This window comes from Papio anubis, chromosome 4 (assembly GCF_008728515.1).
Source record: "Papio anubis isolate 15944 chromosome 4, Panubis1.0, whole genome shotgun sequence".
NCBI lineage: Eukaryota > Metazoa > Chordata > Mammalia > Primates > Cercopithecidae > Papio > Papio anubis.
The window spans coordinates 47008848-47028006 of NC_044979.1; the positions used below are offsets into that span (position 1 = coordinate 47008848).

At 39.3% G+C, this 19159-nt stretch overlaps 1 protein-coding gene across 1 annotated transcript in view; it reads left to right on the top strand.

The window, feature by feature from the left end:
* The window catches only part of DOCK4 (dedicator of cytokinesis 4), a 472974-nt gene that overhangs the window by 402426 nt on the left and 51389 nt on the right, over positions 1-19159 (top strand). Inside the window, exons 31-36 of the mRNA XM_031665939.1 lie at positions 5570-5718; positions 7428-7513; positions 12057-12083; positions 12228-12323; positions 13216-13276; positions 18085-18178. Coding sequence (XP_031521799.1) covers positions 5570-5718; positions 7428-7513; positions 12057-12083; positions 12228-12323; positions 13216-13276; positions 18085-18178 — 513 coding nt within the window. The remainder of the gene's footprint in view (positions 1-5569; positions 5719-7427; positions 7514-12056; positions 12084-12227; positions 12324-13215; positions 13277-18084; positions 18179-19159) is intronic.

A 19159-nucleotide genomic window follows, 5' to 3' on the forward strand; every position in this document is an offset into this window, starting at 1 on the left:
TCAACCCAAGGTAAAATCAGCCTGCCTCCTGTGATAGAGAGGCACTCTCTGATGGTGTAAGGTCTCTGGGGAGGACCCATTCCCAAGAATGGGGGACATCCCAGATGCCCCAGGGTGCAGCTAAAGGGGGGGTGAGCATCTTGCCAGTGGAGATCATGAGGACCTTGGTCCCCTAGGGCACTCAGGATACAGGCTAAAGGCAAGGATATCCAGTTCCTAGTGGAGGCGGATATCTGAGATGGCCTTGGGACAGCATCACAGACTGTGGTTGAAAGTTGATGCATAGCCGTCTAGGTATTTTCAAGATAGAAGGTTGTTCAGACCAGTGGCCTCTGTCAAGGGTACCTTTTCCAGGAGGATGGAAATTCCAAGGAAATTCAGGCTTATGAAGGTCTTAGCACAGAGCTTCCCATCTCCTCCTTATCACCATATTGGTCTGCAGAGGGTAGGCAGGACCCTGTTCAAAGGGCCTTTGACAGTACTGGTGCTTACATTCTAACTAGTATAGCAGAGCTCCGCTGATTACATGTGACAAAGTCAAAGATCAAAACACCAAATTCATGTTAAAGAAATACATTGTCTCTGGGAGCTAGGAAGCCCATAGGTGGATCTGGCTTCAGGCATGACAATTTTCAAGAGGACACACATCAGAGCTGGCTGTTTCTCAGCTCTCCTTTGTTCTGTGTGTGGGCTTTAACCTCTGTGTACTCTCAGGCTTTCTCCACTCCGTGGGAAAATGGCTTCCATCAGCTTCCAGCCTATTTCCTCTTTTCCAAGTTCCTTTTAGAATGTCGCACAGAACCACAGATTGTTCCTGCTGGGTGATGTGCCTATCATGAACCAGTCCCTGGGGCCAGGGATGAAGCTGGGTTTTGTTTGTTTGTTTAAAGAAGTCCTTATGTTTCTCAGCTGTACTTCATTCTGGGCTTCCATGATCCTCCTGCCTTAGCCTCTGAGTAACTACCAGGAGTGCCACTGAACCCAGCTGAAGCTAGCTTTTTGGCAAGGCCCAGGTTATATGCCTACTCTTGAGGCTGGGGCAGTAGAGTGAGGACTCCCCAACCCCATCCCAACCACATGGAATGATGGATTAATGTGGGACAAATGACACATGTGATTGCACTCTCCCATCAGAAAGACAAAAAAAATCCCTCTTCATTTCCACGCCTCAAGTTCCTAATTAGCTTTCTTGCATTTACTCTCAGACAACTTTAAGAGGAGAAATTGGCAATCCTTGCCAGCTTACCTTGTCTCTCTCTCTTTTTACTTTGTAATTCATTGTAATCAGGTTTTCACTTGCATTACTCTTCTGACACATCTAAAGGCCTGTAGTGAGTCCCATCCCTAGGATAGTGATTAAGAATTCATTGTAGAGCCAGCTAGCTGGGTGACTTTGGGCAAGTTGCCTAACTTCCCAGGATTTTAGCTGCCTTCTCTGTAAGTGGGAGGTTGATAGTTCCTACCAACTGGAGTTGTTGTAGGGAGCAAATGAAATTACACATGTAAAGCACCCAGAGGGAGCTTTACATGTGCCTGCCATAGGGAGTGCTTACAAGTACCAGATGTTATTAAGGAGTCACTGCATTTGACAACTTTGCCCCTCTTTGCTTCTGAAAGCCTTCTCTTCTCTATCATTTCCCATTGCCTCTTTCTCACTTCCCCTTCCCTAACCCACACCATGTCTCTTCAGTCGGCTCCTCTCTTGTCCCAGCACATGTGTGCCCAGGCTGTCCTGTTCCAAAGTGTTCCTTTTATATTTTGCCATAGGTTTCCCCCATGTGATTTCATTCACCCTGTTTATCACTGAGAGTTCTGAAATAGTACATCTCCAGCCCAGGCCTCTGTCCTGAGCCCCAGACCAGGCTCTTTGACAGCTGCTAGAGTATTCAGTGTTAGAAGTACCTCAAACATGCCCCAAACTGAAGTCGTGATCTTGCCTCCCGTCTTAAGTTGGCTTCTGCTTCTGTAAATTTGATATCATTTAGCAGTGTTTACTCTCACTCATACTCTTGCCCCTTTTCTGTATTACCATGGCTGCTGCTTTTGAACCAATCTTTGTCATATTTACTTGGATAACCTACTTGGCCCTCCAGCATCTGTCTCCCTACTACAGCCCATCTTCCACACTCTCCCAGTTATTTTCATACAAAATAAAGCTCTAATCGGCCACCACCACCCACAGCTGAACTACCCAACTCCCTCTTCCACTCAGCTTAGCTTACAAACCAAGTCACCCTCTTTGCCAACACTTCCCTCACCCAACCCTGACCCCTGCCACACTGAACTTCTGAGTGTGACACACCATGTCTGGCTAACTTTTTGTATTTTTTGTACAGATGAGGTTTCACCATGTTGCCCAGGCTGGTCTTGAACTCCTGGACTCAAGCAGTTCTCCTGCCTTGGCCTCCCAAAGTTCTGGGACTGCAGGCGTGAACCACTGTGCCCGACCCTTTGTTTTTTCTTGATACTAGATTTGTAGCTTAGCAATAGCCCAAATACCCATTGTGATTTAGCTATTTACAAGTATTTCTCCTAATACAGTGTTTAACATACACTAGACATTCTTATTTCTTGAGTCACTGAATGAATAATGACTGAATGAGTTGATAAAATGGAAATACAGTAAACACATACAATATAGAATAAGGTACATTTTTATGATCTTGACATTCCCCAAACTTCCCAAACTGTCTATGAAATGAGTAATTTGTTCCTTATCAAAACATGTACAAGAAAGAAGTAACCCCTACTGCTTTGTCTCTTTTTGTGTTTATAGCAATTTCAGTACTTAAAAATTCAAATCATTTCTTTGACTGCTGTAATGCCTTGTTGAGGAAAGTTGATGTGTAGAGACAGAAGATACCATGACCTCTCTGGCTTACAGACTGCAGGGAAGTTTTTCTAAATTCTCTTCTCTCACATTGGTGGCATGTGCAGTATTGCAACATGGCCCTTCAAATCTAAAATATTCAGCTATGTGCAGTAACAGGTACCCTTCTGTGTCATCGAGAGAGGGAAGAAAGTTTTATCATGATAGAAATGCTCATACTCTGAGGATATATTAGAGAGTGAATACTTGAGGGTAGAAATAATCAAACAACTCTTCTTGATGCTGGATATTTTAGCCTAAAGGAAAAAATAATACATGGGTTTAGCTTTGAAATGTTTCAACAGTTTCACTGATTGTCCAGAAGTCATTGTGTGCCCACTTTCCTCATGTGTTCATCTATTGTCAGTGTTACTTTCTGTGCCAAGATATGAAAAACTTGCTATTGACTTAGTCATGTTCTTGCTAATGTCCCATAGCACCGAAAATAAGGTGATTGTGCAGAGATGGGGACCCACCTTCCAAAGATGGTGGAGGTTTCCCAAGGCACTTCCAATCCCAAAAAACAGTGAATTCACAAACATCCACATGTTTTCCCAGCTCTCATCTCAGTCATCATTTTAGCTTCTCCCCAGATTCTTTCATATTCACATTACTTTAAAAAAACCCTTCTAAGCCAGGTGCAGTGGCTCACACCTGTAAACCCAGCACTTTGGGAGGCCAAGGTGGGTGGATCACCTGAGGTCAGAAGTTCAAGACCAGCCTGGGCAATATGGTGAAACCCCATCTCTACTGAAAATACAAAAATTAGCTGGGTGTGGTGGTGCGTGCCTGTAACCCTAGCTACTCAGGAGGCTGAGGCAAGAGAATCACTGGAGCCCGGGAGGCGGAGGTTGCAGTGAGCCGAGATTGTGCCATTGCACACCAGCCTGGGTGACAGAGCGAGACTCCGTCTCAACAACAACAACAACAACAAAAACCCTCTAAAGTCATTTATAGTATACCTGTGCACTGTGAATCTGCAGGGTCACTGGAAAATTACCCTCCTTCATGAAGTCAGCTATCTTTCTGCTCAGCCTCCCAACTTGTAAATTCTAAGTGGATGCTCTTAGTAGCATGTGCTTTCAGCCATGATGCTGAAGGTTAGCTCTTGAACGTATTTTTCATAGCATGCGGTAGTCATATTATAGAACTAGAAACTTATGAGATTTAACAAAGATGATTAGCATAATAGACTTAACACTCACCAGCATAATAGACTTAACTTTCACCTGCTACATGAAACCATCTGTGTCCATACATTCCCCACCTTCCTTTCCTCTGAATTATTAATACCATACATTTTAACACCTGGTAAAACACCATTGTGGGTTCACTATTGTTACATTTTAGTCTTTTCACAAAATGTGTATATTCTTTTGGGGGGACCACTATTTAGATTTTTATGTAAGTTGTGTATTTATTATGTTAAGAAAAAATACAAGGGGCCCAGCCCGGTTGCTCATTGCCTATTATCCCAGCACTTTGGGAGGCCAAGGCGGGTAGATGGCTTGAGCCCAGGAATTCAAGGCAACGTTGTGAGACCCCATCTCTATTTTTTAAAAAACAGGCCAGGCGTGGCGGCTCACGCTGTAATCCTAGCACTTTGGGAGGCCAAGCTGGACAGATCACCTGAGGTCAGGAATTTGAGACCAGCCTGGCCAACATAGTGAAACCCCATCTGTACTAAAATACAAAAATTAGCCGTCCATGGTGACGTGTGCCTATAATCCCAGCTACCTAGGAGGCTGAGACCAGAGACTTGCTTCAACCTGGGAGGCAGAGGTAGCAGTGAGCTAAGTTTGTGTCACTGCACTCCAGCCTGGGTGACAGAGCAAGACTCCATCTCAAAAAAAACACTCAAGAAGAATTATATCATACAGATGAGAACCACCTAACCACCTTTTTACATATACAAAAATCACCCATAATCTCACCATCCAGAGATAACTTCTGTGGTTAACACTAGGGATATAATACTCTAGACTAAGAGATATATATATATGTGTGTGTGTGTATGTGTGTTTTAATTAAAAATGTTCCAATACATACTGTATTGCACTTGCTTTTTGCTTTTTCACTTAATTATATTGAAAACCTTCACCTATGTTATCTTTCTTCAGCCTTACTTTAAATGATCACATAAAAATTTTAATGTATGCCTGTACAATAAGGTACATAACCAATTCCTGATTATTATTATTATTATTTTTTGTCTGAGACAGAGTCTCGCTCTGTCGCCCAGGCTGGAGTGCAGTGACCGGATCTCAGCTCACTGCAAGCTCCGCCTCCCCGGGTTCATGCCATTCTCCTGCCTCAGCCTCCCAAGTAGCTGGGACTACAGGCGCCCGCCACCTCGCCCGGCTAGTTTTTTTTTTTTTTTTTTTGTATTTTTCAGTAGAGACGGGGTTTCACCGGGTTAGCCAGGATGGTCTCGATCTCCTGACCTCGTGATCCGCCCGTCTTGGCCTCCCAAAGTGCTGGGATTACAGGCTTGACCCACCGCGCCCGGCCCCAATTCCTGATTATTTATATAATTTGTAATTGTATCTCATGGATTATTTTCTTTTATTTTCTTGCTTGAGGAGACAACTATAATTGAATATATTTGTAGCAATAGTTTTAAACAAATTTTATGATGTTAATTTCTGAAATCATATTAAGATTGAATATATTGAAACTCAAATATTTTTCTCACTCTAGGAGAGCACAAGCTTCATTTTATCCCTGCCCTGATTGGCCCCTTCCTAGAAGTGACCTTGATACCCCAGCCAGATCTTCGGAATGTCATGATTCCAATTTTTCATGATATGATGGACTGGGAGCAGAGGCGGAGTGGCAACTTTAAACAGGTAGGCAGAAGTGCTCCTCAGAAGAGTTGGAAGAGTTTCAGCTCTCCTGAAGCATCTGTGAACTTCCAGATTCAACTCCGAGTTGGGAAATGAACACTAGGCCAGCAGACCTAGATTCCAGCCCGGCCTATCCACTCCCAAGCCACTCAGCCGTGGATACTTCTCAGATCCTGTGTTGTCCTGAGCCTCCAGTGAAGCCCTGAAACCATTGATTCCTTTTCAGCTGAAAAATTTTGTGATTTCCCAGATCTGTATTTAAGAACTTGCAGAGACTTTATTTGCACCCAGTTGGACACAGAGCAGAAGAATCGAGAGTTAATGATTAAACTCATTGAGCTCTCAGTGGTCTGCACATTGTATATGGCGAATCACTTAGCTTTGAGCATTTGATTCACAGTATGTTTTATTGCTCTTTGCTTGAAGCATTGAGAATTAATTTAAAGGAAAGAGCTGTGGAAATTCTTACAAAGGAAATTCCAAGGGAATGAGCTTACCATTTCTCATTGACATAGGTTCTAACAGTTATGCTCCAATTTTGGGAAAACAGGCATTCTTATTACAAAAGCAGATCTCTTAAGGAATCCACTGCTTTTGCCCTGCCAGGTCCTTCATTTTGGAGATAGTAGGCCTACTGTCTGTTCACACAGTCACGGCACAAACCTGTGTGCCCACAGGATTTGGCACTTCCTCATGCTTCTCCAGAAGAAGCCTCCCTCAAATCTCAGGAATGGTTGTCAACTGGTCAAGCAATCTGACTGCAGACATGCAACCCTCCTATTGCCAAAAGCATGGGTGTTTCGCCTGCATTGGTATACACGTTTATTTACGAGAAAGCTGATAAATGAATGAAAGACTATTTAAAAATTGTACTTAGGAAAGAAAACTCGACTTTCTTTCCCCCCTGTCTTTACCTCTTGATTGAAATTTGGTTTAAAGGAATAATAATCGGACTTAGTCTTTTGACAAAGTCAAATATTCCTCCCAGTCCCTAAATGTTTTAACTGTCTTTGGCCATAGAGAAGTTTTTCATTTTCTGTCTCTTCCACCTCAGATAGATATAGATGAAGGAATATTTTTCCATTCCTGATATTCAAGTTCCAAAGGATTTACATCCTGGAAAATATAAATGTTTTGACTACAGTTTTCAGGAAATATGTCCTTTCTCTCTCGCTGCTTATTGCTGACTTAGACTATTGCTATGGATCTACCATCTGTACGTGGGTAAGGCAAGTTCTCAACTTCAGCAAAGATCTAGTGCAACCTCAAACTGTTTTGAGAAAGAAAATAGATGTAAAACACATCAAAGATTTAAATTAATGTATGTGGATATGTTAGTTTCCTGATGTCCTTATATATAGTGATGTTTAAAAAAAAGAAAAAAGAAACAGGACTTGCCAGTTTTTATAGCTCTTAAAAAAGAATTCAAACATTTAAACTGGGCTGCAAGCATTTGTGTTTGAATCAACAAATAGATAGATGTCTTTGGCAGCAATAAACGCTACCCAGCCGGGAGTGTGAAGTCAAGTAACTCTATCTAGATTAGTCCCTTAGAATTCCAAAGAGATGCCTGCTATTAGCCGTAGCCGATAATGTCACTTTCACAAAATTTACCTTGGCTTTTTCCTTGGCATAAATAAATATGTTTTAACTTGCCTAGAAATCCTACTTGTGAAGGGGAGGAAAAAGAATAATATTTGGGTATGTTTCAGGTGGAAGCCAAGCTAATTGACAAACTGGATAGCCTGATGTCAGAAGGCAAAGGTGACGAAACATACCGCGAGCTCTTCAACAGTATGTGAGTAATATGTTTATCTGAAGTTGATTCTATTCTGGGGATTTGGTGTCAGTACTGAGCCTCTCTGCACCACGGTAGCTGAGAGCTGCAAAGACAGCTTAGGTCTCACAGGAGTGCTTTGTCTTTGTGGAGTGTGAAATAAAGGATAATTGCCTAACTCTGGCGAATGGATCTTATTATGTTGATGATTAGGCATGTCTTCCTATTTTAATCTCTGATTAGGACAGGTTGCATATGTTACATAACAAATCTCACTTTTTTCATGCCTGATAATTTTAAAACCATTGCTGCAAGATAATGATTTTAAGTGGGGTTATAAGTGGGAGAGGGCAAAAGGGGAGTGATTGTAATGTTTGTGTGCACTTCTTTCCAAAGCCAGATACTGATGCTGATTTGCTGTTGAAAAATTAACCTAGTTTGCATTTGTTCTTCAACACCTGATTTAATTCATTAATACTGATTGTTCACTCAGCATTAATTGCTTCCTAAATGCCTTTTATTAGAATGTCTCAGAAGCAAATCACTTTTAGTAAATTCTGTATTTTGGATTTGTATGGAAGATAGAGAAATAATGGAATGCTGTGAAGAGGCTTTAAGGTTGCCCTACCCATAGAATCTGATCATAGCCACAGGATGAATTGCTTGTACCAAGTATTCATGTGTTGTGTTTAAATGGCCAGAAGATACAGTGAGAATGTTTTAGTGCTTTGGGATTTTACTTCTGGCACTTGTTTTCTCTACAGTTTCCTATGGATCTTAGTCATTTTCAAATCTAACATATGTGCTAAGTATTTCTTTTTGAAAGAAGAATTTGCTTATTGTGCTTGAAAAATTTTTTGCAGTTCTTTCAGAAGTGCAAAATAATTCAGTAACACATTTTTCTAAAACAAAATATATTTGTGTTTGTATTTATGCCCAAGTATCACCCAAAACTAAGTATCAGTGTGTTAGTATTGATGGCCAGGTCCAAAACTTTGTAATTCATTTTATGATCATGAATTTACGACAGTAGAAACATTAATATATAGGCTTGAAGAATATTATTAGTGACTAATAGGTTAGATAGATTTTAGCATGCCTGATTAAAAATTATCTTGAAGCTTTTAAGAAAATTACATTAAAAGGAAAAGCCAAGAAGGGTATAGAGATTTCCTGTGGTGGTGGTGGGTGATAAAATATATTCTTTGTACTGGATTCTGAGTAATATCATTTTTTTCTGATATGGTAATTAAACCAGAAGTTTTCATAATTATTCACTAAGACCTCATTCATTCTAGTGTACAAAGCTTCAGTCTTTTATGACAGCTTGGAGTTTAGCAAGAATTCTGATTAAAATCTCATGCAGTATAATAAATTGCTTTGAAAACTGCTCTCATTTCAGTTACTAGTCCTTGGTTTGAACAAAGAACCAAAATGAGAAAGCACTCAGTGAAATGAATCTCTTGAGATTTGTGATTAATTATTTATAACAAATTCACAAGATTAATAAATACTCACATAGTTCTTTAGTGCCTCTTATCTACTTTAATAAAGGCTTGATAGTATGCAATTTCAATTGCTTGTGTATAAATATGACTTTGAAATAGAAGATGTACCTCGACGTTAGAATCAAACCAATAATTAAAATATTAAGCCTCTATAATTAGGACTATTTTAAGGTGTCTGATTCATTCAATAGAGATTTTTATACTTTTGTTGATTTTTAGGATATTACTAGAAATGCTATTATAAATAATTTCCTTTCATGCTTTTATGATCAGCATATTGGGAATAAATCAAATCTAAAGTGATACTTAAGTGTCATTACTACCTGAGCACAAGAAAGAAGGTGCAAATATTACTTTATTTCAGGAAACAATAAATTGCTTTTTTGGCAACAGAAATCACAATGATTTAGTATAATCACAATGAGTCACTGCACACGATATGAATTAAGAACACATGCCGTTATATGGTACAAATTCTCATTTGTTCTGTGTAATTCGTGTCTAAAACTTCTTAAAATTTGTTCTGAAGCTGAAAAGCTGTAAGTAGTTCACTGCTTTCTAAATTGTAGTGCTTGCCAAAATGGCCCACTTGGAGTAAAACTTTAAATTTGTCTAGTACCTTCCTTCCTAAGAACTCAACTCGTCTTTCCCTAAGCTCAAACATTATCTTCATTAATGCATACTACATCTTTTTGAAATAAGTTTCAAAAAGATATATTCATTTTGATAACACTGAAATTCTAGATTATAGACACCGACATGCAATATCCAGAAGAGAGTATCACAACTAAATTCTGCTTCCCCTGGCTCCACTTGATTCGCTCATTCCACTGTATTTACTGGGCACTCCCCAGGGCTGGGCATGCAGCAGTGACTGTGCTGTAGGAGCACACAGTAGGTCTACCTACAGTCTTGGGGGTTCCAAAGGGACTTTCCAGAAGAAGTAACGTTCATCTCAGGTCTTTCTTAGTCTTTCACTCTGCCTTCTCCTATGTAGTTCTAAACAATTCAGTAAGACGCCACATTATTTCAAAGATTTTTAGTGATCACACATTTAATTACCATTTGGAGACAGAGAATTCACTATGTGACACCGTACCTTACATCTTTAACTCTTCTCTTTGGATTAAAAAGAGCATGTACAGACACAGTTGTTATGTATTAGAGTGATGACTTCTACATAACCCCGTTATGATACCAAGAGAGGGAGATTGAGGGTCAAATCCCCAACACACACACAAATTTCTTTCATAGACTGAAAACCTGGTGAGCAGTGTCATCCCTGCAGGGCCATTATCTTGCTTCCCAGTGTTAGGAATTTCTATTGCACAGAAGAAAGAAGCCTTATCAATTAGCAATGAGAAACCCCCTTTCACTGTTATTAGGGCTCCCTATATGCTCAATGTGGGCACGTGGGCGTTATCATAGAGCAAATGAAAATAGCCACTCTCACCCAGGTTACCTAGAAAGACTCTTGTCTTTTTACTGATAGCCTCTCTTTCTCAGTTTGTATCAGGAAAACAGAAATGTCAAGCTTCCCGAGAGAAGGAACAAGGCTGACTGAGCACACAGATGATCTGGGTTTTAGACTCAGTCCTAGCATTTGGTCTTGAGTTAGTCAGGGAAACAGGCTGTGCATAACTTTGCCTCTTCTTACAAGACAATTGTGTAGTTCTTACTGCATCAGAAGTCTGTGCAAATTAATGAAACTTATGCCCATAAAAGAAGTCTCCATGTATTTTTAGAATTATTACCTAACCTGAGTTCTTTGTTTTTCAGCCTCTAAAGTATGAGGTGTAGGCTGTCACGGGGAAATTTCTACATCATTCCGCATTGCATTTTGGCAGGCAGATTTTCATTTGAGTTCAATACAATTTGCACTTTAAGCCTGAAACAGGTGCTGCCCAGAGTTTTTAAAAGAAAGCACATTTTAAACAAACTAGGGGACCTTCCCCTGCAGGACTGGTCAGGGCAGATTCCATGCCTTCCATATACAGTCTCCACCCTTAACCTAAGAAACAGTTTAGAATAAACCAGAAAAACAGGATGAGAGATGCATAGGAAACAGAGGAGGAGACAAGACAGAAGGCTGGGCACTAGAATGCCAATAGCAAGAGAAAGAGATGGGGGATGATGGAGAGAAAACTTGGAAGAGAACATAGCCACAGACAAGAGAAAGCTTTGACAAAACAGCTTTCTTCTTGAATGTTTATTTTTGAACTAAGTACATATATGATATGCTTAGATTGTACTTGTAAGAAATGTTTTCTCTCTTATTCCTGAAATTAAGATGAAAGACAAATAAGATTCTAGACAGAAATGACGATCATTAAATTTCGAGGGGTAGGGAAGTATCCACATATTGCCATGCTTATGTTCTTACTTTTATCTTTTGGGGAAAGTTCAATCATAAAGCCTTTGCCAAATACTGTGTTAATTTGCTGAGAAGTGGGAGTGAAAGTAACACAGATTCTAATTATCATGATTGTTATTATTTTGTGTTTACATAGTACCTCTGCTCCAAGGTGCTTAGGATTAGGGGAAATGTAGGAGGAGAGATGTGGTTCGGTACTTGTCATCAGTCTGCTCTAACAACCACACAGAAAATCCTCTGTGATCAGTGACAAAATGAATGAAACTGTTGAGTGAGTGCACAGATAGTACAATATGTATTGAGTGGGCAAATGTTAAGTGAAAGGAAAAAACGCAAAACGTCATACCGTCTGTACAAGGATTTTCCTGTAGCAGTTGCATTGCAGTAAAATTGCTTGGATGAAGATGCATTCCACTGAGAGGTAGGAAAATATTTTTATGTGAATAAAGCAAGATCTTGCTTAAAAGTAAACTTGGAGGCACTCCTGTTTTTGCTTTTTGCAGTGTTATTTGATGTGGTAAGACGCAAGCCTCTGTTAGTGTAAGAGGGGAAGCTAGGAAAAAATGTCTTTGAGCTGTGAGATGCTTGTGTATTTTGAAAATATGATTATATGCATGTGTTTGTATTTTATGACTTGGATAATCTGAAAATCAATTTGCTTTGTCAATGCTTCCTGGATTAGAATTCCACTATTTGGTCCCTATCCTAGGTAAGACATTGTTTGCAAATTATGCTACTTGTGAGATGTTGCAGTGGTTGCTAAGGCATTTAAGGTACTGATGAAAGTAAAGTGGTTGTCATGGTGACTGATAAAAATAAATGTTGAAAATGCCCCGGGTTCTTTCTTTTCCAGTCTACTAAAGAAAATTGAGCGGGAAACATGGCGGGAAAGTGGCGTTTCATTAATTGCTACTGTAACTCGTCTAATGGAGAGGTTGTTAGATTACAGGTAAGCCAAGTCGCATGTTTTTCTGAACTCCAGTTCATGCTAAACTCCAGTTAGAAAATCAAATAGAATACAATCAACGTTCCACTCTTGTGAATCACTCAGTTGATTATCAGACCATGGAACCTGGTGTACTAAGATAATGAACTTCTAACCAGCTGGTTCAGAGCCGTTAATTTGAGCTTTTGCTTCTTTTTTGTTGCTTTGTTTTGTTTTTTGATAGTTCTTTCAAAGTCTTGGTGAATTCAGAGGATTCTCAGAGTCCCTGAGAGTTCTCAAAAAAAAAAAAAAAAAAGAATCTTTATTTTGGTATTTAAACTTAGCCCCTAGAACCAGTAGAACCAATCCATTTTCGGGTGAAAACAGTGTAACGGAGAATTGTACAGTCTTGCTATTCTCTTAAAAAGGGGACGTGGGTGGGATGAAACTTACACTGTCACCTTCCGTCGACCTGTGTTTTTTATTTTTATATTATCTAAACTGGTAAAGTAGTTCATCCCACTTAAATACATGGTGGTTTGGTGTTATTTTAGGAATGAAACCCTCATTCTCGTTGTTAATGGCCAGGCTTACCAACCACTTCTCATCCCACTGTAGAAAGTGTACAATAACACACTTTCACTCTAACTTCCTGAGCCCATGTCCCTTGGGGGGAGCATAATCTTGACATGGCAATGCAATTCTTAACGGAAGCTGATGCTCAGGAGTCTCTGACTCCCCAGATTCCCCAGAGATTAGATTATCAGTCCTTGGAGCATGCAAATTGCCTCTGGTCTCTAAAAGTGGCTTCTTTTTTTTTTCTTTCTTTCTTTCTTTTTTTCCCCCCAAAAAGAACAAATTGTGTTTGCCCCTAGGAAGGAAGTTCTGAGTTCTGACTATTGCTTTTTGTTTTTAGGGACTGCATGAAAATGGGAGAGGTAGATGGCAAAAAGATTGGCTGCACAGTTAGCCTTCTGGTTAGTAAACTATTCCCCTTTTTTTCCTTTTCTCCTAATACTGGTATTTTTTTTCCCAGAAATACTATGTTTTGTTTGTGTTTAATCTGCAATGTGATGTTTCTTAGAAGAGTTATTTCTAAATTTACAAGTGTTTTTAAGAGAAGCATAGTGAGCTACAGGTTAAATTAAAGCCCAGGAAATCCTCAGTCCCCGACATTACAAAGTGCATCCCCTGCATTCCCCGCAGCCCTAATAGGAGACCCCTGTGGGATCCCAGAGTGATGCTGTTTGGTTTCCTGGTTGTACTACTTCACCCTCCTAGAGTCTTGTTGCTGTCCTGGGAAAAAGCACTGTGTCCCCTGTTAGAGGGCTTTCTACTTTTGTGTAACAATTTCTTTCTGTTCTTCTTTTCCTTTCTCACAGAGTGATATGCAGTCCATATTTTCTTAAATATTAGTGATTTCTTCATTTGTGAACTTATGACAGTTTTCTATTTAACACGCTAATTTTCACTCTAGCTTTTTTGCAAATTGAATTCATAATAGCACTTTTGTTAAGGTTTGCTTTATAACTAGGATGACCAAGCAGGACATTTTTGAGAGTAAAATTAAACATTCTGTAAGAATAACAGGCTAATCCATAGCTGTCCTGGGCAAGCCAAAATTTATATAAAATGTCACATAACTAACTATTAAATAGAATGGTATTCTTACCGCAGAGCAAAGGTACATTTAGACATTTATTTTTCATATTTTAGCATAAGTCAAATTAATGTTTTTCGTAAGTTCCTTTAATCAGATCTGAAGTACAGGAAAATATGAAATACAGGAAAAGTCTAGTTCTGTATTTATGAATCTCATGGTTTCTTTTTGTTATATTTTATAGAATAAAGGAATCCTTGCCATCTATTACATTCTAAGTTCTGCACAGTCATCCTTATCCTTACTCTGATCATTTGAGTTCCTCACATACCATATTGTTCTCTATTTGCTTGCACCTTGAAATTCTTTTCTGTCCCTACTTTGATTTTGCCTTTTCTCAGCTCATCAGTTTCTGTCTTTTTGTTTTGTTTTGTTTTGTATTACTTTGTCTACTTCTGTCACAGTCCGTCTTCAAAGCTCAGGGCTTCCGCTTTCTTGTGACTGTCTTTTCATCAATTTTCCTCATTTTTTGCTGCACTGCTCCTCATCTCTGAGTCTAGGATGGTATCTGTCTTTATCACACCCACTGCCTCCTCCACATTTTTAATCTAATTGTTACATCTCCACCTCCAATATCGGTCCCTAAAAATAGTGAAACCTAAGCATCCTCTATCAGGCCACATCTTGTTCACTGTCTTCCATAATGTTTTCATTAGACCCAACGGTAACCTGTAGGCCATCAGCCCAGGCTCACTGGGTCAGACCATTGACCTCTGCTCTTAATACTCATTTCTAACCTTGAACATAGTCATTCCCTCTCTTAAATTTCCTAGTTGATTCTCCAGTTTCTTACCTGCTTTTGCCAGCCTCTCATCAGAGTCAAGACCTTCAGCCTGAGTTTCTCCCACGTCTCTGCTTGTATGTCAGTGTTGGGAGAAAAGCTAAGTGCTTTAGGTCTTCTCTGTCTTCTTAACCCTGATTCTGCCTCAACTCCAGGCACAAAGTCTCATAAATAACCTCAAAGCCTTTACCTTTCCCCAAAGTAATGCTCTCCATTCTTCCATCTTCTTTCACAAGTACCTTCCATTTGGAGGCGAACAAATAAATATAGACCTTATGTTCATTTCCACAATTGGTATAAAAGAAGAGATCACTTCCTTGGATGAAAGAGTTAATGCTCTGCCTTTAATGTATTTAGTCTCCCAGTAGGAATACACCTGAGATTTAACATACTATAATCAGTGGCCACATTACTAACCACTTGGGACGTTATCCTGATAGCTTTGCACTGACCAAGAATAGTCCTTCTAGAAAATTTTAACACTTCAAAAGCTCTACTTATTTCAGACTAGCAGAAGAATACTTATTAAAGAACCAAAAATATCACTTTGAAGCTAATCGTTTTAGCCTCTACTCCACATGGAAAGTTCTTGATTTTTTTCTAGTAGCAATGTGGTTCTCTTCAATTACTCACTTCCTCTTAGAGACTTCTCTTAACTTTTTGGAAAAGTCAATTCCAGATTGTCTTCAGGAGAGCTTTGGCATCCCTTACAAGATTGGAGTTAAATTGGTTTTTTTGAAAAAGTAATATTTGATATGACTAATACTAGGAAATGTAATTATTGTTTTGTTCTTTGTGTCACACACTTTGTCAGACATTTGAAAGATTATCATCTGCTGACTGGAGATTTTTTTTTTTAAGATAACTATTTATTTAGAGTGATTGCTTGTTTTGTTCTCAAAGCTGCTTCTTACCAGAAAGCTATTAGAGCAAACCATCCTTTAATAATATAAAAACCTGCTGTGGAGTTGTTAGATTTGTGTTTATGGTACAACAATTCTTGCTAATTAAAATAATTTTGGTTATAATAAGAGAGATGTGAATAGCATTATTTACTGAACTTTTTAAAGAATGCCAAGATCTACAGGAGACAAGAGTAAAAGGAGGAGGATAATGGTATAAATTGAAAAAAAATTTATGTTGTATTTGACTTAATATCAGTGTCTCAAAGTTGGAAGAGTCTTCAGATTGAAGAACGGACATCTGTTAGGTAATGGGCAGAAAGTACATTTGATAGCAGATCCTTAGGCTTCAAGCCCAAGTACCATTTCAACAGCCACACTTGCTAGGTTGGTCCATTATTACCAAAGCCCTGTCTAGCTAATCAGCTTTAAAACGTTTTTAGAATTCCTGGTCTTTCCTCCTTAGAAAAGCCTGTCACTCCCGCAAGTCAACAGATTTATTCCCTCATCACTGATTTCCCCTTCTTCCACACACCAACTAGCATCAATTAAAACAGTAACAATAAATAGTGATGGTAGTTCAAGTGTCTCCAGCAGAGATTTCATAATGCACAATGATTTGTTCACTAAACGTGTCTTGTTTGGAGACTGACAACATTATGCTTTTAATAGAACCCAACTTCATTTATATTCACTTTTATGTTGACTAAGTTCAGTGAGGACTTATGTGCTTTATAATGTGGTGAAGAAGTAGTTTTGGATGCTTATGAGTATGCCTTTAAAATGCCAGCCTAGGCCGGGATCAGTGGTTTATGCCTGTAATCCCAGCACTTTGGGAGGCCGAGGCAGGTGAATCACTTGAGGTCAGGAGTTCAAGACCAGCCTAGGCATCATGGCAAAGCCCCATCTCTACTAAAAATTCTTAGTTGGGTGTGGTGGTGCACACTTGTAATCCCAGTTACTCAGGAGGCTGAGGCAGGAGAATCACTTGAACTCGGGAGGCGGAGGTTGCCGTGAGCTGAGATTGCACCACTGCACTCCAGCCTGGGTGACAGAGTGAGACTCTGTCTAAAAATAAAATAGCCAACATAATGTGTCCAGGTAAGTAAAAGTTGAGTTTTTGTTAAAAACATTTTAGAGATGTTTCCTAAGATCTAAATACTTCTTAGGAAACAAAATATTTTCAGTAAGCATGTTTCTATAATAATAATTTGAAATAAAATCTCTTAGTCCCTTTATGTTTTGGACATAAACTAGAAACATTTGAAGTCCAGCACGTAGGAAATGCAGAATAACATCTTAAAAATAAAGAGCCTTTTTTATTTACCCTCCTTCACATTCTTTTACATTGCTTTTACTCATCCTTACCTGTATGTCTTAGAGACTTTTTGCTTTTTTTTTTTTTTTTTCTTTTTTGAGACGGAGTCTTGCTCTGTCACCAGGCTGCAGTGCAGTGGCATGATCTTGGCTCACTGCAGCCTCTGCCTCCTTGCTTCAAGCAATTCTTCTGCCTCAGCCTCCCAAGTAGCTGGGATTACAGGTGTGTGCCACCACACCCAGCTAATTTTTGTATTTTTAGTAGAGATAGGGTTTCACCATGTTGGCCAGGATGGTCTCGATCTTTTGACCTTGTGATCCACCCACCCTGGCCTCCCAAAGTGCTGGGATTACAGGCGTGAGCTACCGTGCCCAGCTGAGACTTTTTTCTTTAGAGCAAAATATCTTTGAAATTTAAAATGAAATAAACTGTCCTTTGAATATAAATCAACAAAGTTAATAAATGGGTTAATCTGTTACATATTCTTAATATTTTTTAGTTGAACAGACTGATTGTTCATTGACATTTAAACTAACAAAAAATCATAAAAAGTAAAGAAATAGGAATCAGGGATAATAACCTGATAATAACAAGATGGGGGCCAGGTGCGGTGGCTCAAGCTTGTAATCCCAGCACTTTAGGAGGCCGAGACAGGCGGATCACAAGGTCAGGAGATCAAGACCATCCTGGCTAACACGGTGAAACCCCGTCTCTGCTAAAGAAAAATACAAAAAACTAGCCGGGTGTGGTGGCAGGCGCCTGTAGTCCCAGCTACTCAGGAGGCTGAGGCAGGAGAATGGTGTAAACCCGGGAGGTGGAGCTTGCAGTGAGCTGAGGTCCGGCCACTGCGCTCCAGCCTGGGCGACACAGCGAGACTCGGTCTCAAAAAAATAAATAAATAAATAAAATAAAATAAAAAATAACAAGATACCAACTTATCCAGTAATTGCTAGGAAATGACTGACACTGTCACTGACCCACCTTACTTCATTTTTAGAGATATTTACATGGAAAAATGCATCAGTTCTCTTGGCTTCAGACATGGAACGTTAGCAGAGTAAAAGGCAGATAATTGTAGGCCAAACTGTTGAGGAACTATCCATACCTGTACTCTTATTTTACAGAACTTCTATAAGACTGAACTGAACAAGGAGGAGATGTATATACGCTACATTCACAAACTCTATGATCTGCATCTCAAAGCACAGAACTTTACAGGTAATTCTGTCTTTTGGCTTAGATTGGGGAAGGGGCTGGTGTATTAAGCATGATCATTCCTACGCTTTTCATAATTTGAGTGGAAGACTCAAGCATTTCTACTTTAAAATTAAAATTTATTTTTAGTTGAATATTTCTGCAGATTCTATATATATCATATACATGATACATATAGGCACACATGTGGGTTGTTTGACTATATCTCTGCATACTTTTTCAGAGGTTGCTCTTGGGATTACAAAATACATACATAACTTCTTACAGTCTGCTTATAGTTAAGATTTTACCACTTCAAGTTTGTATTAGTCTGTTTTCACACTGCTGATAAAGACATACCTGAGACTGGGTAATTTATAAAGAAAAAGAGGTTTAATGGACTTACAGTTCCGCGTGGCTGGGGAGGTCTCACAATCATGGTGGAAGGCAAAAGGCACATCTTACATGGCAGCAGACAAGAGAGAGTTTGTGTAGGGTAACTCCCCCTTATAAAACCATCAGATCTTGTGAGACTTATTCACAATTATGAGAGCAGCATGGGAAAGACCATCCCCCATGATTCAATTACCTCCCACCTGCTCCCTCCCATGACACATGGGAATTGTGGGAGCTACAATTGAAGATGAGATTTGGGTGGGAACACAGCCAAACCATATCAAAGTTAAATATGAGAATTTTACAACTATGTAGGTCTCATTATCCTCCCCACTGTATGTTGTAGTTGTCATACGTATTACATCTACATACATTGAAAGTCCCATCAAATGATGTCATAATTTTTGCCTTTCAATAGTCATACCTATTTTAACAAATTTAAGAGGATAAAAATACTTTATTCTATTTACTCAGATGTTTGCCATTTCTGTTCTTCTTTCTGCATTCATGAAGTTCCCAGGTTCCTTCTGTTATTATAATTTTTTGTTGAGCCTGAAGAGCTTGTTTTAGTATTTCTTTTAAAGCAGATGCAGTGGTGAAGAATCTTCT